This window comes from Pyrgilauda ruficollis, unplaced genomic scaffold, assembly GCF_017590135.1.
Source record: "Pyrgilauda ruficollis isolate IOZ18807 unplaced genomic scaffold, ASM1759013v1 scaffold31, whole genome shotgun sequence".
Taxonomy (NCBI): domain Eukaryota; kingdom Metazoa; phylum Chordata; class Aves; order Passeriformes; family Passeridae; genus Pyrgilauda; species Pyrgilauda ruficollis.
In genome coordinates this window covers 8058225-8083398 of record NW_024524489.1, presented here as the reverse complement: position 1 = coordinate 8083398, position 25174 = coordinate 8058225, and the positions used below count along the sequence as shown (strand labels likewise).

At 42.9% G+C, this 25174-nt stretch overlaps 2 protein-coding genes and 2 long non-coding RNA genes across 5 annotated transcripts in view; 2 read left to right on the top strand and 2 right to left on the bottom strand.

Moving 5' to 3' along the window:
- PARP1 (poly(ADP-ribose) polymerase 1) overlaps positions 1-19804 on the top strand; it is a 32840-nt gene extending 13036 nt beyond the window's left edge. The window contains exons 7-23 of the mRNA XM_041473951.1: positions 1050-1226; positions 1647-1788; positions 3315-3455; positions 4175-4417; positions 5385-5453; positions 6305-6437; positions 7628-7823; positions 9096-9224; positions 12409-12492; positions 13294-13416; positions 13906-14034; positions 14735-14833; positions 15373-15525; positions 15801-15928; positions 16288-16349; positions 17420-17534; positions 18972-19804. Coding sequence (XP_041329885.1) covers positions 1050-1226; positions 1647-1788; positions 3315-3455; positions 4175-4417; positions 5385-5453; positions 6305-6437; positions 7628-7823; positions 9096-9224; positions 12409-12492; positions 13294-13416; positions 13906-14034; positions 14735-14833; positions 15373-15525; positions 15801-15928; positions 16288-16349; positions 17420-17534; positions 18972-19053 — 2205 coding nt within the window. The 3' untranslated portion in view covers positions 19054-19804. The remainder of the gene's footprint in view (positions 1-1049; positions 1227-1646; positions 1789-3314; positions 3456-4174; positions 4418-5384; positions 5454-6304; positions 6438-7627; positions 7824-9095; positions 9225-12408; positions 12493-13293; positions 13417-13905; positions 14035-14734; positions 14834-15372; positions 15526-15800; positions 15929-16287; positions 16350-17419; positions 17535-18971) is intronic.
- Positions 1-24873, bottom strand: part of LOC121357028 — a 31987-nt gene extending 7114 nt beyond the window's left edge. Inside the window, exons 1-5 of one of the 2 annotated variants that reach the window (XR_005955664.1) lie at positions 24642-24873; positions 24433-24491; positions 23481-23798; positions 19808-19939; positions 15464-15592 (exon numbers count right to left, since the gene is read on the bottom strand). This is a non-coding gene — a long non-coding RNA (uncharacterized LOC121357028). Of the gene's footprint in view, positions 1-15463; positions 15593-19807; positions 19940-23480; positions 23799-24432; positions 24492-24641 lie in introns of those variants that run through there. The other variant, XR_005955665.1, reaches the window with a different exon arrangement.
- Positions 22861-23247, bottom strand: LOC121357030. The gene is made up of 2 exons (XR_005955666.1): positions 23121-23247; positions 22861-22996 (listed from the first exon to the last, which is right to left on the bottom strand). It is a non-coding gene; the product is annotated as an uncharacterized LOC121357030 (long non-coding RNA).
- Positions 24874-24940: 67 nt separating the features above from the next.
- LIN9 (lin-9 DREAM MuvB core complex component) overlaps positions 24941-25174 on the top strand; it is a 39235-nt gene continuing 39001 nt past the window's right edge. Inside the window, exon 1 of the mRNA XM_041474132.1 lies at positions 24941-25019. Coding sequence (XP_041330066.1) covers positions 24941-25019 — 79 coding nt within the window. The remainder of the gene's footprint in view (positions 25020-25174) is intronic.

Sequence of the window (25174 nt, the reverse complement as noted above, 5' to 3'; positions counted from 1 at the left end):
TGCTCTCTTTCAGAGCCACATACTGCTTTAAGTATTTGTATTTATCAAGACTCTTTATAAGGAGTGTGGGCTGGCATGTGGGAAGTGTCTAGACTCAAAATGGTCATGGAATACTCTTAGGCAGGAAAACCTGGATTTGCCTGAGCCTACATTCCCACCAACCTCCTCATGGGCTCAGATGCAGTAGCTTGTCTTCTCCCTGGCTGTTTTGGCATGGCAGCCTGCTCAGGTGCTGTGTGGTAGGTTTGTTTTGAACCACAGGATTATAGAATGAGTTGGATTGGAAGGGACTCTAAAGATCATCTCTTTCCAACTCCCCTGCCATGGGCAGGGATGCCACCCCCCTAGATCAGGTTGCTCAAAGCCCCATCCAACCCAGTCTTGAACACTTCTACGGATGGAGAATCCACAGCTCCTCTGGGCAACCCGTTCCAGTGCCTCACTACCCTCAGAGTGAAGAATTTATTCCTAATATCCAATCTAAACATACCTTCTTTCAGTTTAAAGCCATTGTCCTGCACACATGGCCTTGTAAAGTGCCTCACTGCTCTCTTGTAGACCCTGTTTAGGTTCTGGAAGGTCTTACAAGGAAACCTGGAGACTTTTCTCCAGGCAGCACAATCCCATGTCTCAGTTTGTCTTCACAGGAGAGATACTCAAACACTCTGGTCATTTTTTTGGCCCTCCTTGGCATCACTTCTGCAGGTCTGTGCCCTTGCTCTGGTGGGAGCCCCAGATCTGAATGCAGCTCTTCAAGTGGGGTCTCTTGAGAGCAGAGCAGAGGGGGAGAATCACCTCCCTCTTCCTGGAGAGGAGAGCCTGAGCCAGGGGTGTGAGCAGGGGGAGCCTTGTGCCATGCCTCTGAGGCATCATATATCCATCAGTGCAGCTGAGAGCCTTGGTTTATGTTCAGGGTGTGTGTGACGTGCTGGAAATGTCTGTGCCAGCAGCCTGGCAGTCGTGTTCTTGTGCAGCCCAGGGCAACACAGTGTGTGTGTGCTTCCAGCCTCCTTCTGCCATGACCTGCTCTGTGTTCTTTGTTGCTGTAGATCTTGGACAGAGTAGCAGATGGGATGGCCTTTGGAGCCCTGCTGCCCTGCGAGCAGTGCAAGGGGCAGTTTGTGTTCAAGAGTGATGCTTATTACTGTTCAGGGGACATCACTGCCTGGACCAAGTGCGTGGCTAAAACACAGACTCCCAACAGGAAAGACTGGGTGATCCCAAAGGTGAGTGTTTACTGCATCTTTGATGTTCTGAAGCACATTTCTGAGCTGATTGAACAAGCAGCAGTCAGTGCAGGATGCCAGAGAGCAGAGTGTGCTGCAGCACTGAGCAGCTGTGACAGCGGCGAGTCCTGTCGCAGCCACATCCCTCCAGGAGCAGGCAGCTAATGCATAAATAAATCATATTTTTCCAGTATTATTAAATTGAAAGTGATGTTGTTGATATGATTTGAAACTCATCATTTACCCTCTTCCAGCTTTGTTTTCTCAGTCAGTAAAGTGGGGTTTTGTCCACCTTAGTGTGAATCAAAATAATTTCCAAGATGTGCAATAAATGCCAACACCTAGCTAGTGTTCCATTTGTCCTTTACATCCTATAATAATATTTGTTGGTTTTAAATTGTTTATGCTTCCATCCCACAGGAGTTCCGGGAAATTCCCTACCTGAAGAAATTTAAGTGTAAGAAGCAGGACAGGGTGTTCCCTCCAGATGCTGCACCTGTGAACTCAGCACCTCCTCCCTCTGCATCTGCTCCTTTGTCAGAGACTGTGTCTGCACCCAGAGGTAAGTGTCTGGCTGGGCATGGATGGGTGGAGCTCAGGATGATGTTCAGGCTGGCATTCCCAGCCAGACAAACACGCCACCCTGAACAGTCCCACTGTTCTCCTGCTCTGGAGCAGGCAGAGCTCTCCTGATTAAAAAAGTGTCTCATGTGCTTCATCTTCCCAGCACAGGTAGGCCCTGGGTTGTCTGGGGTCATGGGCTTGAGGTTCTGTTGTTTACTCACAGGTGATTTTGAGTGTTTCTTGATTGTAGGAAATTATGTATATGCAGTGAGAAATGCAACGGCTGATGTTGCAAATTGTGTCCCAGGGGAGACCTGCTTCAAAATGCCACTTCACTTGGTTTCTTAGGGACCATCCGGGGATGTCCATAATGCCAAATATTCCATCTACATTTAGGTTTTGAGGGCAAGAGGGTTTTTCAGGGGTTTGTTTTGTTTCTAAATAATCTACTGAGATTTGGCTTTACTGATCACTGACTCCCCTTATGCAAAATAGATGTGCTGTCTCCAACTGGCAAAAGGTTGGACTTAAGAAACTCCCTGTAGGTTGCTGGAATGAGTTGCATGCTTTGGTGATAAAGCCTGTCTGTTAAGTACTATGCTGACTTCTTTCTTATTCAGCCTTTCTAGTTCTGGCCTTAATTTTGGGTGCAGGGTGTTATTGTAACTTGGTTAAAAAGGTGGGAGTAATTCTGCACAGTTAACTTCAGCCAGATCATGTTATTTTAGCAATGAAGACAAAGTAACCCAGGTCTTGTTTCTGGTGAGCAAATTGATTCCAGCCCCAGTGTCCCCTGAAAATAAACTCAAAAGGTTGACCAGATTTAAAGCCAGGTTGCTTTGTTTGCTAACAACCAAGCTAATCTGAGTTGAGGGGAGAATAGGAAGCACAACCCTCAGCTGGTCAATTAGAGTTGATAGCATTTATCTTACAGCAGTGCAGATAGGCTCTTAGGCACTTGCCATGTCCTGGACCAGCCTGAATTGCAATGTTAACACGATGGTTACCAGTTTGCTCCTGGCTGCTTATGGGGTTTGCATGGTAGAACCTCGTACTTCCTGTAAGATCAAGATTGGAACAGTGTTGCTTGAGAGAGAATTCTCTCTGCAGCCCCTCAAAAAAGATTTCCTTTTGAAAAGGCAGGAGCTTTCATGTGACAGTGAATTTCTCCCTTGCTATCTAGGCATCAAAAGAAAAGGGAAGCAGAGCACAGTCCCTAGTAGCACAGTGCTGAAAGAAGACTGATTCTTTTTACTTAACAAAACAAACCAAGAAAAGGGCAAATATGCCTACATACCATTTCCCTGTCTTCCATCCCTTCTGTTTGTTTGCAGCTGCTGAGCTTTGTTCCCTTTCCTCTGTGAAGGGGAACTCCCTCCTGATTGTTTGGCACAGGTCAGACCTGCTTGGCCCTCATCTCCCTGCCAGCTGAGCTGATTGTACAGAGAGGGGGGGATGCTTTGTGCTTGCTGTTTGTCCAGGGACTCTGTGCCTGTGGCTAACATGTCATTTCCAAACCTTTAGACAAACCACTGACCAACATGAAGATCCTGGTTGTTGGGAAGCTGTCAAAGAACAAGGAGGAGGTGAAAAGCATTGTGGAGGACCTGGGAGGAAAGATGACCACAACAGCTAACAAGGCCACCCTGTGCATCAGCACCCAGAGTGAGCAGCCATGCTGTGGTTACTGGTAGCAGTGGTGACAGAGCTGAGCAGATTACAGAGGACACTTGTCCTCAGAGCTGTCTGGGGATCAGTGTTTGGATTAGGGGGAGTGTTTTGTGTGCACACATGGCCTGAGTGTGCTTGGAAGAGTAGACAGATGTGTGCTGTTTGAGTTTTGCTTACCCAGCAAGTTAACCTGGCAGGCTGTGCCTTAATGCTCTCGTGGGTCGGTGGCAGCTGGGGTTTGTGTGCAGACCATGGTGGTGTGCAAGCCATCTTTGTTGGGATGAGGGGTGCTGAGGGCTGTGTCCATGCTTGCCTTGGAGAATCCCCAGAGCTGGCAGTGGGTGCCTGAGGGCACTTGTTTGCTCTGCTGGCAGCTTAGAGTCTGCTCTTGCTCTGTGTTGGAGCTGTGCAAACTGAAAGCTGGGGTGAGAGATCTGCTCCCATCCATCAGAGCGTCCAGCTCCAGCTGAGATCTGGGAAAGGGAGAACTGGACCAGCCAGGTAGAACAGGAGTGTTCCTGCTCTAGCCCAAGCTTGGGATCTTTGAACCAAGGAGGAACTTGGCTCTCCAAAGAACATGATGAATTTAAAACATAGTGGAATTGTGTTTTCACAAAGTGTTACAGAGCCCTGAATCATGGCCAGAGGGAGAGGCTGAAGTCTAAAACCTCATGGATGCATTTTTTTCTCCTCTTCCTATCCTGTCTCTGCAGAGGATGTGGAGAAAATGAGCAAGAAGATGGAAGAAGTGAAGGAGGCCAAAGTCCGTGTGGTCTCAGAGGCATTTCTTCAGGATGTGAAATCTTCCAGCAAGGATTTCCAGGAGATTGTCTCTCTCCATGCCCTTTCACCTTGGGGTGCAGAGGTGAAAATGGAGCACGAGGAAATGGCTGTGGATGGGAAGAGCAGCAAGCCCCCAAGTACAAAGAGTGCTGGGAAGGTCAAGGAAGAACAAGGTGAGGAACAAAGCAGTTGTTTCTGCGCAGGCCTGTTCAGTACTGTGCATGCACAAAGCTAACCTGGGTATGGTCTGTCCTTACCCTTTCCTTGAATTTTCTGCCTTTTTTTTTCTCATAAGTTTATATAATGGACTTCAGAGCAAGACGAGCTTTAAGTAAACATGAAACTGTCTCCTGAGCTGGCTCTCGTTTCCCCTACTTTGGTTTTCCCAGGCTCCCTACCATCAATCCAGTCTCTTCCTCACAAAACATCAGCTTCGCTGCCAGTTTGGGTTAGTGTTGCCGCTCCAAGGAGGTCCTAGGACACCAGAATGGCACACACTACTCAGGGAGTGTTGGCAAGTGAGAAAATATTGAGGTCCAGAGCACTGAGTCTCTACACTACTTGATTTAGAACATAATATTTTTGTAGCAGTATAAAAATATTAATGACATTGCTCACCAATGCCATAGAGAGCTTGCATTATTAACACTGGATGGTGAACAAAACCATCACAGTTGCTCACTTCTCTTCAGAACCTGTTCTTTGTGTCCTCCAAGTGGAGGTTTCTGTCATACAGTAGGGTGTGTTATTGCCAGACTGTCTCACCACAATAACATCCCCAGAGAATCCAAACACTCCCCATGCCCTGTGAGGTTTTTAAATCCCACTTCCACATTTATGGTTGTGTTTATTTTCAGTGCAGGTAAAAAAATTACATGGTCCACCCCTTGGGGCCAGGAGAAGAAAAGAATAGATAGATAGAATCTGGGGAAATGTAATTTCTCATTTAGTTGGTGGGTTGGGGGCTGTGACTTGGTTGCTAGAGCTAGGTTAAAAAAAAGCCCCTGAAGTTGGTGTGCTCATATACTGGGAATCTGCGTCACCTTAGGGTGATAATTATGCAAATTGAGAATTTTAAGGTGGATTCGAGTCAAACTGTGTTGCTCACCTAAGAAAAAAATTAACTGTCTTTCACTGCAGGACCTAGCAAGTCTGAAAAGAAAATGAAGTTAACAGTGAAGGGTGGAGCAGCAGTAGATCCTGATTCTGGTGAGTGATAACAGTGCCTGTGCCTGCACCAGCCACAGTCTTCATTCAGAATGCATGATGGTTTGCAAAAGGGTTTTTCTGTGAAAGGATGAGGGTTCCATAAAGGAGCATGAATTTTTAAACCTTTAACATTGCTATCAAAGGAAGCCTATTGATTGACATCCAAGGCTGAATATTCCAGGATTTTCTAGTGCAGCTTTCTTCAGGACCACTTAAACTAAGGTGTGCACCTTGTTCAGCTTTAGGATCTCCTGTCACTGGAGTGAGTAAAGCCCATCCAGCAGAGGACACAGGTTTGGCACAAGCATCTACTAATGCCACTCTCCAAACCTGTGGTGCATGGATGTTCTGACAATTTGTACTGCATCCAAGGCCAGCTTTTGGTTTTCAGTCCATTTGCTGATGTGACACCTGCAGAGCTGCATTTCTCCTGAGGATTCCTTCAGCTGCTCACACAGTATTAGATCCTAGATTTTAGGTCATCCTCTATCAAAGGTTAATGGTTTTTTGCCTCTAGTTAGGATACTAACTAGAGGATAAAAAGACAGGATAACTAGATACCAGTAGGATACTATCCTATGTAGATAGGATAACTAGATACTAGATATAACTCTAGTTTCTCCAGATTCTGGGTGCTGTGATCCTGGGTTTATCTAAAGGTGTATGCTCACAATTCATTAATTAGTTCATTATGCTCTAAGTAGTTTTGAATGAGCTGTATGGTCACTGTTTTTTGCAGTATTTCTGTTAAATCACACTGCTGCAGGAAACATTTGGATGAGTGCAAATGCAGGAAGGAGAGTTAAAACAGTAACCTCCTCCTCTGTGTTCTAATTTTTTCTTCTCTGCAGGTTTGGAGGATTCTGCTCATGTCTTTGAAAAAGGTGGCAAAATTTTCAGTGCAACCCTGGGACTAGTAGATATTGTGAAAGGAACAAATTCCTATTATAAGCTGCAGCTGCTAGAGGATGACAGAGAGAACAGGTGAGTTTAGTTTTCCCTTTAAATACTTCAGTTCACTTTTTTCTAATAATTACTGGATTTTTGACACTCCAAAAGCCAAGTGTTTATAAAATGTCTTTGAGGAGATAACAGATTGGTATAGTTACTTGAAGGAAAAAACCACTACAACACAAATGAAAAAAAAAAAAACCAAAACTAAAAGAACTCTTCCAAACCTACCAAACAAGCTGCACATGGAGAAATCTCTGCTCTGCATGGAGACATTCCTTGTGGGTGTTGACAAAACATGAGGTGGGTTTTTTTCCCCATTTTCTCTAACTTAATTTTGTGTTCTGATCACAGAGCTGTCACTTTGGGAAACAAAACCAGATTTTGGCTGTTCTACTACAGTGTTAGCCTGAATTGTGTGCCCTGAAGTATAACAAAATGCATGAAATAGTCATGCAATAGGAGCTGATCATGTGTTTGGCTTTCCAGTCTCATTGGGTGCATGGCAGAGCTGTTCAGTGGTTGCATTGCTGATTAGATTAAGAGATTGAGAAGGTTCTTTAAAATAAAACTGCCCCTGCCAAACACATAAGTGTTTATGTAAACAGAAATCCAGGGTTGCAACAACTGTGGTTCAGCTCCAGATTTATTGCACTTTACCGTGTTTTTAATAAGCTTTTGTTCCTCATTTGTGTGAGGTTGTATCAAGTCTGGGATTCAGTATGTGGAGGGATTTCAGTGCTTGCATTTCATACCTGACATGTTGGAAAGGTTGATTGATTGTATCCCCATAAATACTACAGAAGCTCACCTAAGGTGCTGTCAGCAGTACAAACAAATATTTGATTTACTTCTGGTTTTTCTAAAATACTGAACTCTGGGGCCTGGGGCTTAAAGATGCTTTGTCTTTGTTTTTCAAATACATGACCCCAATAGTCTGAAGATTTGTATTTGTAAAACATGAAGATTGAAGAGATGTTAGCCTCTCTTTTCCTGCTGTGCACCCATTTATCCTCAGGGTTGTGGTTCTGGTGTGTTAACACTGGGCATTTTTTACACCAGTTCCTGGACATACATTCCTCTGTTGATTTCCCACAATGAAAAAATTGTAGAAATTCTTTTCACGCTCTCTCTGATGGAGAATGTGTTTCATAAAGTTAGTGGTCTGCAAATAGCACTGGAGTGGCTGATGCCTGTTCTTTTGTCCCATTGCATTTCTCCAGGTACTGGGTGTTCCGATCCTGGGGCCGTGTGGGCACTGTGATCGGCAGTAACAAGCTGGAGCAGATGCCATCAAAAGAAGATGCCATTGAACATTTCCTGAATTTGTATGAAGAGAAAACTGGCAATTCTTGGCATTCAAAGAACTTCACTAAATATCCCAAAAAGTTCTACCCACTGGAAATAGATTATGGACAGGTAACCCTGAAAAGCCCCTGTCCCAGGTGGAGCATTGCTGAGGTTCCCTGTGTCACTGTTCTGTTCTGTGCTTGCTCTTGGGTCACTTGCACTTAACAAACCAGGGGAATTAAAATGCAGCTGTTGCATCTTCTCTCTGCTACAGGGGAAAGCTGTAGATCAAGGAGTACCATCCATTAAGATAGAACTGTTGGGAGACTAGAGTTTTCTGTTATCAAATCCCTTGAATGCTTGTTCCTGTTTACTCTGTAACTTTAAGGATATTAATTTGCACTTAATCCAGGAGTCAGTTCACATACATCCTGTCTGAAAACTCGATTTTTTAAAATTCTAAAATAGATGCTTTTCATCTGTCTGCTGCCTCCAAAATCCTCCCAAATGCTGTAGTAACTCCAATGCAGTATTCCACTTAGTGCACATACTGAGCAGGCTGAGAAAGAAATTATTCACTGCCAGGAAGATTTGGCTTTTTAGACAGCTAAGATAAATAAGAATTCTCTTCCTTCTTTCCAGTGGGGGTTTGTGTGTTTATTTAAGGGCATACCTGTTACCTGAACTATTTTCAGACTAAATAGTTGAATGCTATAAAGTTGCCAGAGCACATATTTTCAAGACATTGTGTTTTTCCATGGCCAAATTAATGGACGTTATCTTCCAGTGCAAAGCACTCGAAGCTTGGCTTTAATTCTGGAAATTTGAATATTGCAGTGGCAAAGTGTCTGTCTCAGTGTAATGTACAGTGTTACTCAAAGCACCTGGCTGATGATTTATTCGTGTAATGCTCTCTCCATGAAGGCATCAAGATGGTATGATGGCTAATTGATGATTCCTGTGCACATCTATGGCAGTTTTTATTACAAAAACTTGGTAAAACTAGTTATTACATCTGTTTTGTCATAAAAGCAGCAAAGTAAACAGTCATTTTTTTCATGTGGAAGTCTATGCAGCAGAAAGCTTGCAGAAAAAGTAATTAATACTTGCTTGAAGTGAAGCAGCAATGCAAAGAGAATTCCTAGTCCCTTAATTCTACTTTCTGCTTATTTTTTACAGTGCCATCTCTTGAAATAGTATCTGCCAAATTACTGAATAGGTGTTTTTTTAAGACCGTTTTGTTCCAGAATGTCAGAGCAATGTCCCACGCTCCCCATGAACTTCAGGCTAGTCATAGTATGCACACTCTAAATTGGTTTTGAGATGTTGCCATGGCAGCCAGCCTGTAACTTTTTAATCCTTTGTGATTTTGCTAATTCTGATACTATTTTTACCTTCCAGGATGAAGAAGCTGTCAGGAAACTGACAGTAGGTGCTGGGACAAAATCAAAACTTGCTAAGCCAATCCAGGATCTTATTAAGATGATCTTTGATGTGGAGAGCATGAAGAAAGCAATGGTGGAATTTGAGGTGATTACACACATTCATGTTTCTCCCTAACCTACCATCATGTTTGCACAAACAGAAGCAAGCTCTTTGCAATCCAGAGTGCTTCATACTTCCCAAAAGCCAAGTGTGAGTTTTAGATCTGTCTTAAAATAAAGGCAAGAGTCCAACTGGAATTTGCCAAGCTCTGGAGGTTGTAACTTAATTATGATACATGCAGTTCTTAAAACACAGGTGCATTTTTTGTCTATCAATGTCTTCAGTTTAACAAGCCTAGGAGAGAATTGTCTGCCAGTCCTGGGAGCAGTAATCATTCTGTTGTTTTATTTGTTCATGGTTTTTCCCAGTCACACCTGCATAGTGACTGCTGTTTGCTGAATGCTCTTAAAGTATACACAGATAACCAGTGTGCTGCTCATGTGACACTGGTGACATCCTTTTCTTCTAAGTAGGGAACCACATTTGGGGCTGGAGTACCATGGATTTTAGGTAGAAAATAAGATGCACTTCAGACCAGAGAAATGCTGCCAGTTGATACGTACACTAATGGAAGTGTCTTGTCAGAGTCCAGATCCTCTTCTTCACTGGGTGGACTTGGGATTGTTTTGATTGTATTTCTCATTTGTTCTAATAAAACTCTTATTTTCATCCATTCTTCTTTCCTCCATACTTCTTGATCCATCCTTCTGGCAAGCTTTCAGAGAGTGGTTTGGTAGCATGATACGTCTCTCCTTGCCCTGTTTTACTGGTGTGCAGAGATCTTGCTGTTTGTTTTAATGCAGTCATTTGAACTAATTCTAAATAACAAATTTCAGTTTTCTTCAGCCAGCTTAGTTATCCTGCCTAAGACTTGACATTTAAGCAGCTGTTCTTTGCCCTCTGTGTCATTATTTGGAGTGCCTACCTTTCAGAACAAGCTTTGTACCATTTTCTGCTGCTCACCTGAAAGCTTTCAGATGCCTTGCCCAACATTTTGTAGTACCTTGGGTTAATTATGTTCTCCTATATCTCCAGTGGTACTTTACATCAAAGTCTTGTAAAATGAATAATTTTTTGTAATTGTAATTGGCTAAAGGCTCTGAACTGATCAACATCTCATGTCATTTGGTTTTGTAGAACTCTCTTGCAAGTATGTTAATTCACATCATCTGCAGATCTGCAGCAGAGCTGAGACTCCAGATTGGCCAGCCTTCCTATTAGAGTTATCCTCCTGTACTGATGCTGCTGAACAGCTGCTTTCTGTTAGAGGAAATAATATTTTTCCTGGTTAGAGGTTTCTATGTTTCTTCCAGAAACAACTGCTTAGTCCATCCAGACACCTCTTGCTTTGCCAACAGTGTAGCAAATTCTTGGTCTTTCCATTGCATGACAATAGATTTATCTGATGCATTTATCCTCCTGCTTCTATCTTAGCTTTCAAGAATTTCACCTCACCAAGCATACAGGAGTTTATTACCATCTTTGTCAAATATTTGTCATTGCTTTACATGAAGTGGCTTGTTGGAGGACTGAGTTGACTCTAGTGCTGTGTCCTGCCTTGCCTGGGTGTAAGACAAACATCTCCCTTGTGTCTTGTGACAATCCTGGTGCACACATCTCTGATGTGGAGCTAATTCTTCCCATTGCACTCAGTGCACCTAGTGGTCATTTCAGTGCTGTTTTAGGCCCAGCCCATTGGCTGCTGTGCTCTTTTGGCACATCTAGTGATCAAGTCTTGGATGCAGTTTAGCTTTACCCCAGAGTGTAGCTCTGCAGGATTCTGTCTACCTCCCATGGGTCATAGGAGACGCAAATTCCAGCCATTTGGCTGTCTGTGGGCTCTGTTGGAATTGTGCTCCTAAATCACATGCCTGGGGGATGTTTTATTTTGTAGGTGTTAGTGTTTGTGTGTTAGTGATTCTTTGTGTTTATATAAGTTATTCTTAGGATAGATGTCTGCAGCTAATCTGCACATCCAGGTTAAGTGGCCTATTTTACTTTTGCATGGCCTGCATGATTTTTCAGCTGATAATGACATCATGCAGGTTGGTACAGGTGGCACTCAGCAAGAGAGTATTGGCCCCAAAAGTTTGGGAGCTACAAATCTATTGCAGATTGGTTTTCATTAGATTATTAGTATTGTCTTTGTGCCTCTCATGTCCCCAAGACATGATCAGTTTTGAAGCCTGTCTTCCCTCTTGCAGCCCTTCTTGGCTTTTCTTGGTATCTGGCTTTATCTACACTTAGCTGTCACTGAAGGTGGAAGTTCTCCTAAGCCCAGTACAGGGCATGCAGTCTCCATACAAAATCACTTCAGCGCTTTCACCCTGGTCTCTATGGTTTGGAAGAGCCTTGTGGGTTCATCTTGCAGAGAAGATTTGCATACAGTTGGATTTCCTAGCTCCATAGTGGATAAATAATGTGGGACTTAGGCAGACAGTTTCATAGAATCTTCTGTCCATGAGCTAAACCTTAAATCCATCAACTTCAGTAAAAACTAGTTTAGCCTGCAGAGTGTATGGTAAGTACTGTCAAGAGTCTAGAGGTGTATGTATGATCTTTCTAAAAGACTTCAGTGGGCTTGATATTTTGCATTCAGGTGGTCCTTTAACAATGTAGCATTTTCCATACTCTCCCAAGATCCATCAATACACAAAGAAAACCAATATTAAATTAAATCAGTGGATAAATGCAGGCAACTAAGACATTGCTTTTAACTTAGTTGAAGGGTTTTGGCTCGTTTTTCGTGAATATGAAGCACCTCCTATCATCTTTGCATTTGATCCTTGATAATTGTAGGGTAAAGTTGGAAGAGGGTGTCTGGATTGTATCTAGACACAGATGGTCTTATGAACAAGAATTACTTAATTCAGTTTGCTTCTTTGCCAGCCTTAAGTGTATGGTTACTTAATGGATTAAGAAATGCATCTGACACCAGGTTAATATTAAACTTCATGCCAGATTATTAATATCTTAATTAATAACATTTTTGTGTTGCCCTAGCATGTGTGCTTAGCTTCCTATTGCAGTATTCCTTTGGTTATAGGATGTCCTTTCAATGGTGTGTCCTTCTGACATAATTCCTCAATCCTCAGAGTCTAAAATGTTTCCATTCTTTGTTGGTAAATCCTATTAGCATGGAGAAATTAGTTCTCTAGAAACCAGAGAAGGAATGCTGCAGTGGTTTAAATGTAGTGAAAGTTGGGTTTAATACTTATATCTTTATCAGATTGACTTGCAGAAGATGCCGTTGGGAAAACTGAGCAAGCGACAGATCCAGAGTGCGTACTCCATCCTGAATGAGGTTCAGCAGGTGAGCATAAAAGACATGTTAGAGCAAAAAAAGAATTCAGAAGTTGTTCTGGGCTCAGTGGGGTGAATGCTGAGCTGTGCTTTCTTTCTCTCTGGGGAAGAGGATGTGGCTTCCATAGGTAACCAGTTAATTCTCTTCACTGTTGTACCCATGTGGGCAGTACTTGCGTCTTCAGCATTTTTGTAGCACAAACTTTAGGCTGTGCCAAACATAAATGGCAGCTGAGCAAATGAAGCTGGTGCCTTGATCTAGTAGTGAGCTGGTGTTTCTACCCCAGAGAAGTTCGTCAGAGGATGAGAATAAAGGTTGAGTTGACACAGGAAAGGGTCTAGTTTGATAACGTTGCTGTATTTACACATTGTGATCTGAACCATTCCAGAATCACTACGTAGTATTGCCTTTACAGATTGCAAAAATGTACCAGCATAAACGATGTTTTTTTGTCACAGGCTCCTTGGCAAAGCATAGATACAGGAATTCTTCAATTGCTAGAATAGACCAGAACCTTGACAAATATATGCACCACTTAAATGTCCTGAAGACTTTATTTTGCCCTCCAGAAACATAATCCCCATTAAATTTTTCTCATACACAATTCCATGTATTTCTGTGCAAATACTGTGACTTGCTGCATGCAAGACAATTAAATAGAATTGTTCTTTTGAGTCCTGTGAGACTAAAGCATAAGCACTATTTGCATTGCTGTTCCTGTATTAGTCCCTAAGTATCTTGTGTATTTTTATTGCAATGCAGACTTAGTCTTACTCAGTAATTTTCTTTGGTGCTTGTTGTCTTGTCTAGGCAGTATCTGACAGTGGTTCAGAATCCCAGATTTTGGACCTCTCCAACCGCTTCTATACACTGATTCCTCATGACTTTGGGATGAAGAAGCCACCTCTCCTAAATAACTTGGAATACATTCAGGTATTGACTAGAAACTGTTTTTTGCAAATGTTGGAAAATGTTGTTTGCAGGCAACAAGTCTTGATGTCAGACATCTAACATAGAAAATATGTGAGGTTCAACACTTACTTAACCTCATAAAAGCAGTTAAAGAAAGCATTAAAACCTCACAAGCAAAAAGATAATCTGAAGAAAAACAAATTTAATCTCATGCTTTCATGAGGTTAAACTTGTTTTTCTTCAGAATAGAAGTTTGTTTGTTTATGTGCATGTGTCTGTGTAAATAAGTATATGCATAAGGTATTAGAAGATAGAGACATTATGTATATATATGTATGTATATTTTAATGTATTTGGGTCTGTATATGTATTTAAAGACAGTGTTGTGTTATTAGATGGCACCATGTGGCCAGTGATTGTCAGACACTTTTTTAATTTGGGGTATCTCAGACTTATTCTGAGCATGTCAAAGGCCTAAGTAACGTAACTTTACCTGTTTCAATTCCTCAGGCTAAAGTGCAGATGTTGGACAACTTGCTGGATATTGAGGTTGCTTACAGCCTTCTCAGAGGTGGAAATGAAGATGGAGATAAAGACCCAATTGACATCAACTATGAAAAACTTAAAACAGATATTAAGGTAAAGGAAATAAAAGGCAGTGAGTGGCTGTGAATAAAAGCTGATGTCCTGTTAGTTTGGAGTAAAATAAATCACCCAAACTGTAACTGCACAGATATATGGAACTGAGGTTGGTTAAGGAACTGGAGCATGTGTTCAGAGAGATGCAGAAAGAGCTGAGCTGTTTTGACCAGAAGAAAAGAAATCTGAAGGGATATTGTATCAATATCTAGGAATACCTGATGGGAGAAAGAAGGAAAGAGGACAGAGGCAGACTTTGCTCAGTGGTTTGCAGTGAAAGAGGCAGTGGGCACAAATTGAAATACAGGAATTTGTGTTTAAACAAAAGAAAAAGCTTTTGTTGTTGATGTTGTTTGTTTTGGGTTTTTAAAATTTGTTTACTCTGACAGTGGTCAAACATTGGAAAAGGTTGCCCAGAGAGGCCATGGAGGTTCTCTTCTTGGCGGTGTTGAAAGTTGGACTGGCCTCAGTTCTTGGCTGACCCTTCTTTGAGTGGAATTGAAAATCTCAATTTCCAGCATTGTCTCAGACATGAGGCTGTCTGTATGTCTGTGCATCTTCTCTAGCTAGGAATGTATTTCCACTTAAATGGTTGAGGAGGTTTAAAGGGTGCAGTTGCAGGCATGGAGTGGATATTGTCATGTTACAAGATGGCTCCTAGTTTGTGTGCTGAGGAAACTTCTCATTTGCTTCTTTGCAGGTTGTTGACAAAGATTCAGAAGAAGCCAAGATTATCAAGCAATATGTGAAGAACACTCATGCTGCTACACACAATGCATATGACCTCAAAGTTGTGGATGTAAGCTGGGCAATAATGGGGTTTATCTTTGGGAAGATGGACTCTCCTAAGTTGACTTGCTTGTTTGCAATTGCCTTATATTTTTGAGTAGCTTACCCAGTTTTCTCTGTTAAAGAAATGATTTGATAGAACATTTTCTTTTAATTAGAATAGCAAAAGTCTAGGCAAAGATGAAGCTAATGAGGTGTTTTTGCTTTTGTGTTTTTATTTTAATTTAATTTGCCTCAGAGAGAAGGCGGAGGAGTAATCATCTGAAATTGAGCCTTAGTTCATTGAATGATTTTTTTCAGAAAAATAGAGCCTCATGAAAATGCAGAAGAAAAGGTGGAGAAGTAATCAATAACAAGTACTGCATGATTGCTGCTACCTGTTTCTTGCTAGCCTGACAAACACTAAAACCCATCCCGATCAATTTCCTTAGCAGATCAATGTACATTGCAGATCGGATGATTTTTTTTTCTCCCCTCTGACGAGTTGCATGAAGTTAATGGTTTATTTCCTTGGTTCTTCTTTTCCTCCTATCCTCTTGCGAACTGAAGATCTTCAGGATTGAGCGTGAGGGGGAGAGCCAGCGTTACAAGCCCTTCAAGCAGCTCCACAACCGCCAGCTGCTGTGGCACGGCTCCCGCACCACCAACTTCGCTGGCATCCTCTCGCAGGGTCTGCGGATAGCTCCGCCTGAGGCTCCTGTGGTGGGTGGAATAGCTTCTCTGGCTGCCTGCATCCCTGTGCCCAGAGATGGCCACAGGCAGGGACAACCTATAAAGAAGAGAATTTCTGTGTGGGGAGGGCCCTGTGTTATCTGCCACCATTTAGACAGCATTGTGCCCCCAAGTGGGTTGCGCATTGATGTCCACAAGAGCTTGCGTTGCAGCTTTGCTCTTCTGGGAGCCCAGCCAGGTGGATTCAGTGCTGCCTTTGGGTTATTTTATTGCCTCAGTCTTATTCATTTATTTCCTTCTTGCAGACCGGCTACATGTTTGGGAAGGGCATCTATTTTGCAGACATGGTATCCAAGAGTGCAAACTACTGTCACACGTCTCAAGCTGATCCCATAGGTTTAGTGCTACTGGGAGAAGTCGCCCTTGGAAATATGTACGTAACTTACAAAGAGTATTTGCCAGATGTGCTTAATACATCCTCATAGAAGGTGATGCTAAGATGGCAAGCCTTCTCTTCAGTGTGAAGAAGAAGCATGTGTTTTTTCTTCAGAAACAAGATCTGCTTTTTCTTAAAGTAAGAGTTATTGTTGCAGATCTAGCTGAATCTTGTACAAAATGCTAACATCATTAAAATTAGTAACCAAGACAAAGAAAGTTTGAGTTCCAGAAGACTAGAATTATCTTTACATTAACTCATCATAAACTAAAGCCTGAAAAATTTGTGATTTTTTTTTCACTAAGATAGTTTAAGACTAATGTAAAGTTCTTCTGTGTGTTCTTTGTGCTGTCCAGGTACGAACTAAAGAATGCTTCCCACATCACAAAATTGCCCAAGGGAAAACACAGTGTCAAAGGTAAGCATTAGTAGTTGTCATTAGTAATCTGTAGTTGATGGCAGACTTGGTTGTGGTGCTCAGCTAAGAGAGCTATAGTCACGTCTTAGCTGTACTTCCTTTAAGAAGTTGCATAATGTTGCCCTTCAGTTGCATCAGGATGTGTATGGGGTGTTTTAAGATGCAAGTTAATAACTCTGAGTGTTAAGACTGAAGGTGCTGAAGTTCAGGAGGAAACTTCTATTTGATGGTACACTGGAGAAAATATAAAGTACATTCCCCCAACTTCTTACTCGCTTTCATCGTAACAATACTGGGTATTTTAGAAGAGAGATGAATAGATCAGAAGAGTCATTGTTTAGCTTTCAAAGTGGCTTAGAAGCTTGGACAGAAGGGAAAAGCTAGAAATAAAAGTTCAGATGGAACAACTGCTCTCATTACACTTCTATCTGCAAAAAGTGTCATATATTGAAAAAGAAGATGAGAGAAGAGACTTGACTGTCTAACTCAAGCAAAAGAAATGGTAATCATGACTGTCTTCTGTAGCAAGATATGGGAGATTGAAGAAAAATATCTTCAGTAATGAGTGGCTTATCTTAAACTGTTAATTTTGAGAGGCTTAAAAAATAGGTTGCCCAAAAGAGAATAAAAAGTGATATTGCACCTTTTTCTATACATATTACTTATGTTCTTATGTTCTTAAATCAGATTTATATTGAAAATTTTAATGAGAATAAGAATTGGTTTGTTGTACTTGTCTGAAAATGCTGCAATGTGCATGTTTTCATTAATGGAGTTAGGATATGAGAGCTATGAATCTGTTCTGGTTTAGCTTTGATCATATAGATTAGACAATTAGCAGTTGAAAGTTTAAAATTCTCATTTTTAATGTAGCAGAGTACAACTGCCATAAATATGGTGATGCTGAATTGAATAAACAAACAGTATTTTTCATGTTCTGTTGAAGATACTTCTACACTTGATTTGAAAGTATATGTGAAGTAGTATTTGGCTGGCTGGATCATTTTCTTTTTGTGCAAAGTCTGTGTTTCCTTCCTAGATTTGTAACTAATGTTGTTTTTTCTTTCTAGGCTTGGGCAAAACTGCTCCTGATCCCACAGCCACGACCACCCTTGGTGGTGTAGAGGTTCCCTTAGGGAATGGGATCTCCACAGGAATTAATGATACCTGTCTTCTGTATAATGAGTATCCTTTGCTGTTACATTGGCTGCACGTGGTGTTTGAGTGTCACTGCATTTGCAGGACCTCACTAAGGCCAGTTAGGAGTCTTGCCTCACTGTGTTTTGTTTGGTTTTATTTAGATCTGCTTTGGGGAGTATTTGCAGACCATCTCTTCTGCAAGGGGGATGATTTTTACAGTTGCTGCACTTAAATTGTCATTCTGCAAAAAAAAAGGAAACAATACACATTCCAATAGCTGTTCCCCAACAGGAACAAAAGTTCTTGGAGTGATCAGGCAAAACTGCTGTAGTGTCATGCCCAGAGATATGCCAGGACAAGGAGAGGGGAATGCAGCCTGTGGTTTCTCATCACTCCAGTCTGATTTCTCCCTCGTGGTGCTGTGGTATGCCAGCTTGGCCAGGAGGAGGTGGGGAAGCCAGCTCTGTGCTCTTGCACTCTCTCAGCACATCTTTTGAGTTCCCCAGACCTCTGCAAGTGTTGAGGTATGTCCCAAATGCCAAGCAGAGATGTAGCCATTAAGTCTCTTTCCAGGCAGAAGTTCCTCCAAATCAATTAGTGCTTTAAATCCACAAGAGGTCATAAGAATGCAAATAAGTGATGTCTAAGGTCCAGCTGGCTCTCTTCACTGCCAGTGAAGCAGGTAACCCAGTAATGCAAACTTTGGGTTTGCAGAAACTGCCTTTGGCCTTGGTGAGCTTTCCTCCTATGAGGAGTCTGGGCAACACAACTCATGGCAATACTGGTTTTATCTTGAGTTTTCTTAAATACACCATCTGTCAGATGATGAGCTATAATCAGTTGATATTAACTCATTGAGATGACATGATGTGTATTTATTTTGTTTTGCACTTTGGGATTAGAGGTAAGTTGGAGGCCTAAAGCATTGTGAAACAAAGAGATGAGCTGGGACTGTCTCTGGAAAAATAAGAATGTGCAAACACTGACAATCATTGTAGAGCTCTTCTCTGTGATTCCTGTTTGGGTTTTTTTAGTGGGAAATTAGGAAGGCATTAATGACTGTGCTGGAAGGTAGCAATAGAACTGCAATTACAATTGTAAATGCTGGGTCTGAATCTGTAGCTCTCATTTAAGCTGTATGACTCTTCTGCCTAGATATCAAGAGAGATGTATGTTACTCTGACAAAAAATAATTTTCAGGAGCCACAGCCCTGTATCTCAGTTCACCTGCCTGTCACTCAGGATTCCTGTTGCACTGTTCTCCACAGACCTTAATTGCTTGTTCCTAGCTATTGTATAAAACATTTTCAGATTCATGAAAAAGTCATATTTAAAGCTTTGTGGTTTGAGCTCTTAGAATTGGTTAATCACACAGGCATTTTGAATGATAACTTAAGTTCAAAGGTGAAGTTCACTGTGTTTTGAGGTTTTTCTGTGTCATTAATATCAACTACTGTAATTATTCCTTAACATTCTTCCCAGATATATTGTGTATGATGTTGCTCAGGTAAATCTGAAGTACCTGTTGAAACTGAAATTCAACTATAAGACATCACTCTGGTGAACAGTATTTAGAAGCCCTGTTAGAGTTATACTGTAGTTACACTATAGCGTTGACTTCTGACATGCTTATGCATTGACTTCTCTTACCAAGATATCAGGAGCTAAACTGCAGAAGAAATTACTAAATCCTATTTAGTACAACACTTAGTGAAAGTTTTTATATAAAAAGTGTGGCAATACATGGACCTGAATTCTGATGAGAACGAGTACCTGGTTTTGTTTTATACCACTTCTAATTCTGGTGCTTTAAGTGTTTCTTTTAATTGACCAAACTGACAAGAGAGAAAAAAAGAAATTATTCTGGTGTTCTTAGTCAAACAGAGCTGGGCAAGAGCAGGAGAAGGAACTTGAGCACATTTGTGGTACTTGCTCTATGAAGGTTCCCCCTTCTTTAAGACACTCTTTTTTCAGTTTTCACTTGACTAAATGATAAAGGTGCATTTATTTTGAGGTAAAAAAAATAAAAGCTAATTTCATACTAACAGTTTTATGTTTCAAAACTTCCAAATTGTTTTGGTTTTGAGTCATAATTTAAATGTATTTGGTAGAATGTTCTCAAACGTGATATCTCTCTCGAGGATCAAATGCCAAATATTGAAATCTGTAGTCATGTTTCAAGAAGTTACGGTGAAATTAAAATTTGGACTTTCCACTGAGACTTCATCTGTCAACAGTTGGTGTGGTAAACATGGAAAATAAGCTTGTGGCTGTTTGAATTTAGTATTAGCCCCAATAAACCTCCTTTAAATACCTACCTTCAACATGATGTAAGTTGGTTGTTGTAGACTCACGTCCTAGCAAAGCTGTAAGTCGAGTTGGGGCTCAAGCTTCGTTCATCAGGACCTGGAGTGAGGTTTGTTGCTACTCTGTCTGTGGTCTTGAAATGCCTGTCTCAAAACAGCAATACAAACTGATAATTTCAATGTTTCGTGATGTTTGTTACTTCTCATTTTTAGTCATTGAGCAATATGGGAGCATTTAACCATAGAACATCAGATTGTTCTCTTCAAAAGTTACTGATTTCTCTGAGGCATTAGGGAAAGTGATGGCTAATTCCCAAGACAGGGACAGTTCAAGCTCATTCTGACAGTGGTGGCTTCAGTCTTTAGTAACCTATGTGGAAACAGCAGATCTATTTCCTAAAATGTTGTTGTGTCCCAGGGCCTTTTGTAAAAGGAGTTAAAGCCAAAGTGGGTGCTAATGGTGCAGGTCTTCCCAGGACCCCTGAATAAGAAGAGGATGAAGAGTGATCGATGAAAAATGAAGCTGCTTTCAGGGAGAGAAGGAAATGTAGAAGGAGTGGGTAAGTTGTATGGCTTGAGGACAGCTCAACAGAAAAAATTGATTGAGATTGTTGATAATGGATTCTGAGAGGAAGTGAGGAGAGTAGTCTGTCTTCTGCCTCTTAAGTGGCTTAACCAGTGGCTAATCATTGTTTTGCTTCCAAAAAGCCCTTTGGTTAAGTCACTTAAGTATGATCTTGTCAGTCTCTGAAAGAGAACATGAGAACTTGTTCAATTTAGTTATAAGATAGATGATTTTCCCCCCTCTAAAAAAGCAGTTTACAGTTCAGTTTGGGATCAGGAGTTGAGGGCAGCTGCTTTTGATGCTCCCTCAGAGGTGGCTGAAAGTTCCCTGTTGCTCCAACCCAAGTAGCACAGGGAGTGCTTTGTGCTGTGTACACAGTGCTCAGTTATAATTGCAGCACAAGGAAGTACATCCCAAGCTGTCCCCAAGTGCACAAATACAGCAGGAAAAGCTACAGGACTTGCTGAAGAGGCAGCAGGTGCCCTGTGGAGACTGGGAGAGCCCTGTCACTGTCCTGCAGTGAAATCTGATGTCAGTCCAGGCGCTGCTTCTGCTGCCAGCTTGTTGGAGCGGAGCAGATCCTCTCTCTGGGAAGCGAGCGCTGGTTCCGCCGGACCCAGCGGATGAATGGCCTCTCCCAGCGGATGAATGGCCTCTCCCAGCCGATGAACGGCCTCTCCCAGTGGATGAACAGCCTCTCCCCGGGGCCAGGCTGGCAGGAGCAGCGTGGTGACAATCACTGAAAGCCCTGCTTTGGCAGTACAAGCACAGAGCAGAGCTGGATGAACAGGCAGTCCCATTTCTGTCAAAAGCACTTGAAAGAAACAAGTTTTCAAGACATGAGGTCCCATGACATCCTGTGCTTTTTTTCAGGGGAGACATGTTGAGGAATGTCTTCTGATCTAAATGTTAAAACTACCAAAAGCAGCAATTTATAAATATTTAACCATTTTATCTTTATTTAGCATGGCTGCAGGCTCTGTTGTACAGTGGCTCACAGACATTAAGATAGTCCGTGCAGTTAATTGAAGGAAGGCAGCCTAGGCTTACTGATTGGCAGGCAGTGTAAATTCTTTGTGACTCGCCTGAGTTCATGCAGGAAAAAAATGTCTGAGAAAAAAAAAATAAAAGCACGAGTTGCCCATCCTAGTACTTTAGCCATAAAACAATTATATTCTGCCCCTGCCCTCCTTCAGTTTCTAATCAGAGGAAAGTGGGGGGGAAACCCCAAAACAAATAATTTCTATATGAAAAAGACCTCTGGACACATGAAACTTTGTCAATGCCATAAATAATTGTACTCCTGTTCTTAAATGAGTCCTGAAGTGTTTGTAACTACTGAAGTCTCTGCTTCAGCTTGCTTTCTGGGAGACTGTTACAGACCTCACTCTGAATTCTGGGGACATAATGATGTAATCGTCTGCTGAAGTGTTATTGCAGCCAATTTATATCCCAGAGTGTTTTGCCTGAATTGCTTTTATGTACATGTTGAGGCCCCTAACTTAGTCCATTATACTCACGCTCCTGTTACACCCATAAAAATAGTTTCCACTGTTGTGGACTACATGCATCTGAACAAGAGCTTGTGTGTGCTTTCACTTTAAAATTAATGCCAGGCTGCCTCTCCAGAAATGGTCATTTTGCAGAAGAAGTGGCACCTTTGAGAAGAAATGCAGATGTAGGTCCCAGCCAAGATGAATTGCTGTGATGATTTTATTTTGTTCTGGTGTGAATTTAGCATGTGGGCCTGTTGTGGGCATTGCAGATCACTTCTACAGAAGTGAGATATACAGGGACTGGCAAGGCGAGAAGAAGGAATGGCTTCCCAAGAACTCAAAGAGGAAAAAACTGCTTTCTCCACCCCCTCGTTAAAAAGTGTGTGATTAATGCAGCAGGACTCAGACTTCACAAGAAGGTGCTTCAGTGACTAAAGAGCACGCTTTTCTGCCAGCTGTCTGTGCTTTTCTTCCTACTGCCAGGGCCTGCCTAGGGGAATGAGAAAATGACAGCGTAGCTGTCCCCTGGACGCAGCAGTACCTGCTGTGTGCTGACAGGACTGTGAATGCATTGGTCAGTAGGTGCTGTAACCCATGTCTTACCATCATCTGCAGCAGCTGAGGAGCAATGGGAGGGGGCAGTGCTCTGCAGCATTTCAGCACACACCGTTAGGAGCAGTTGCCTAACGTGACCCTGGCGAGAGCGAATGGCAGCGGCGCAGCCATTTAGAGACCTCCCCCAGCTGTGCCAGCAGGTGAGTCAGCAGCACCTCAGGCAGGTTGTTGGCAGCGAGGGCGGATGTTTTCAGTCGCCCTGCCAGTCGGAAGAGTGGTGTCATTTCCACGTCACCCAAGTGCAAACTGCAAATTTGCCAGAACGGGAAGAGGATGCACTGAAAACATTGTGTGTTTGTGTGCACGCTGACCAATGGCCCTGGCTGGGCCATTGTAAATGGTTTGTGTGACTTGGAAACAGCGAGCACAGGACAAACGAAAAACCAGAACACAGAGATACTGCAGCATTCATTAAAGGCCAAGATGTAAAAGGTTCTTAATCCAGGAATCATAATACAGTGTTAATTGTTACCCTTTCAAAAGAGTGAATGGTAATGGGTTCTGTTAAATATTTTCCAAGTGCAGCTGTTGGAATGAAATAAAGGAAAAATCATCATTGTGCTGTTGGGAGCGGAATTCTACCTTCATACCTATTAATTTGTGAGATGATTGGCAGGAGATGTTTGGAGAGGGGAAAAATCTCTCTCACCTTTTTCATCTGTAGTCTACAAAGACACCCTGAAAGGCACTGATTTTGATTTCTTTTTCCCTTGTAGAAATTCACACTCTTGAGGACTGTTGTGAAATGTGGTTGTGTTGTAGAACACTTTTCACTCCTCCCTTGCAGAGCCCTTGCTCAGGGAAGGAATCATAATACAGTGTTAATTGTTACCCTTTCAAAAGAGTGAATGGTAATGGGTTCTGTTAAATATTTTCCAAGTGCAGCTGTTGGAATGAAATAAAGGAAAAATCATCATTGTGCTGTTGGGAGCGGAATTCTACCTTCATACCTATTAATTTGTGAGATGATTGGCAGGAGATGTTTGGAGAGGGGAAAAATCTCTCTCACCTTTTTCATCTGTAGTCTACAAAGACACCCTGAAAGGCACTGATTTTGATTCCTCTTTCCCTCTTGAGGGACTGTTGCGAAATGTGGTTGTGTTGTAGAACACTTTTCACTCCTCCCTTGCAGAGCCCTTGCTCAGGGAAAGCTGTAGCACCGGGGTGGCTCTGGGCACCGCTGCAGCCAGACCTGATGACAAGGTTTACAAAGCACAGCAGTGAAAACCTCGCTGGAGATCAGTGTCTTCTGTCAGCTGTGGAAGTCTCAGTGTCGCCAGTCTTAGCTGAGCATTTCCATACAGCCCGTGGCACAAGGGGAGCACAGCTGAAATACAGAGAAATATTGGTGTCATTAACACGGTGTTTAACTGAGCCTGGAAGGTCTGGTCCGTGTCAGGCATTTTGGGTGGTGGAAGTGTTTTATTAAAAGGGGAAAATTGTGCAGGATTTAATGGTTGGGGAGGTTGGTGTTTGGAATGCCACAGATTACTATTTAGGTGTGTTTTGTTACTACTTTCTTTAGTTTTGTGCCTACAGTGCTTTTTAACTGTCTACTGTAGCAGCTTTCTTTGGAGCTGTGCAGTATGAAAGCTCTGACTGAAGTGTCTTAGGCCCTTTGGGGGCTCAGGGTAGGGAAGGCTGTTTAAACAATCTTTCAAAATGACCTGGAAAGGGGGCTGGAAATGCAATCACGAAAAGTGACAAGGGAAATAGACACAGTTTAGCAAAAAGTAGTTACTCGCTGAAGGAGGATGGATATAATGTAATGGGATTGTTTAAAGACTCAAAGCTAGCACAGTTGCTTTGGGGTGACCCTTTGTGACACCTCCCAGCCCCTTTCCCCCCATCCTGAGCTTCCAGTCACCCATTCCCTCATCCCACATCATACGAAGGGCAGGGAGCTGCTGGAGCAACTCCAGAGGAGGGCCATGACAGGATAAGAGGACAGGAGCACCTACCCTATGACAGCAGGCTGAGAAATTTGTGTGAAGACCTCATTCCAGTGTCTGAAGTACAGCTGTAAAGAAGCCAGAGAGGGACTCTGTCAGGAACTGTAGTAGTGATAGGACAAGGAGTAATGGGTACAAGCTGAAAGAGGGGGAAATTAGGTTAGATATTAGGAACAAAGTATTTACTGGGAGCGTGATGAGACACTGGAACAGCTTACCCAGAGCAGCTCTGGCTAGCCCACCCCTGGAGGCGTTCAAAGCCAGTTTGGACGGGGCTCTGAGCAACCTGGTCTAGTGGAAGGCGCCCCGGCCAGTGGCAGAGAATTAGAACCAGACTGGAAGCACTATAACGTGCACTCCGCCTCCCCGACGCTGCTCCTGCGCTCCGGCCGGGCTGGGGACGGCGCTGTTCCCTTCGCTCCCCGCCCAGCCCGTTCCTGCCCCTCACGGCCCGCGGGCGGAGGCCCCGCCCCGCGCGCGCGCCCGCCGCGCGCCCGGCCCCGTCTCCTCCCCCAGAATGCCCCGCGCCAGGCAGCCTTTGAAAAAGCGGCGCGGCTCGTTCAAGATGGCGGAGCTGGATCAGCTGCCTGACGAGAGTGAGTAGGGACCGGTGCCCCCGCTCCCGCCGCCCCCTCGTCCCGGCGGGACACCCGCGCCGCGCCCCGCCACCCGCCCGCCTCCCTTCTTCGCTCCTTCCCTCCCGCCGCGGGCGCTGTGCGGGGCCGGAGCCCGAGCCTCCTCCCTGGCAACC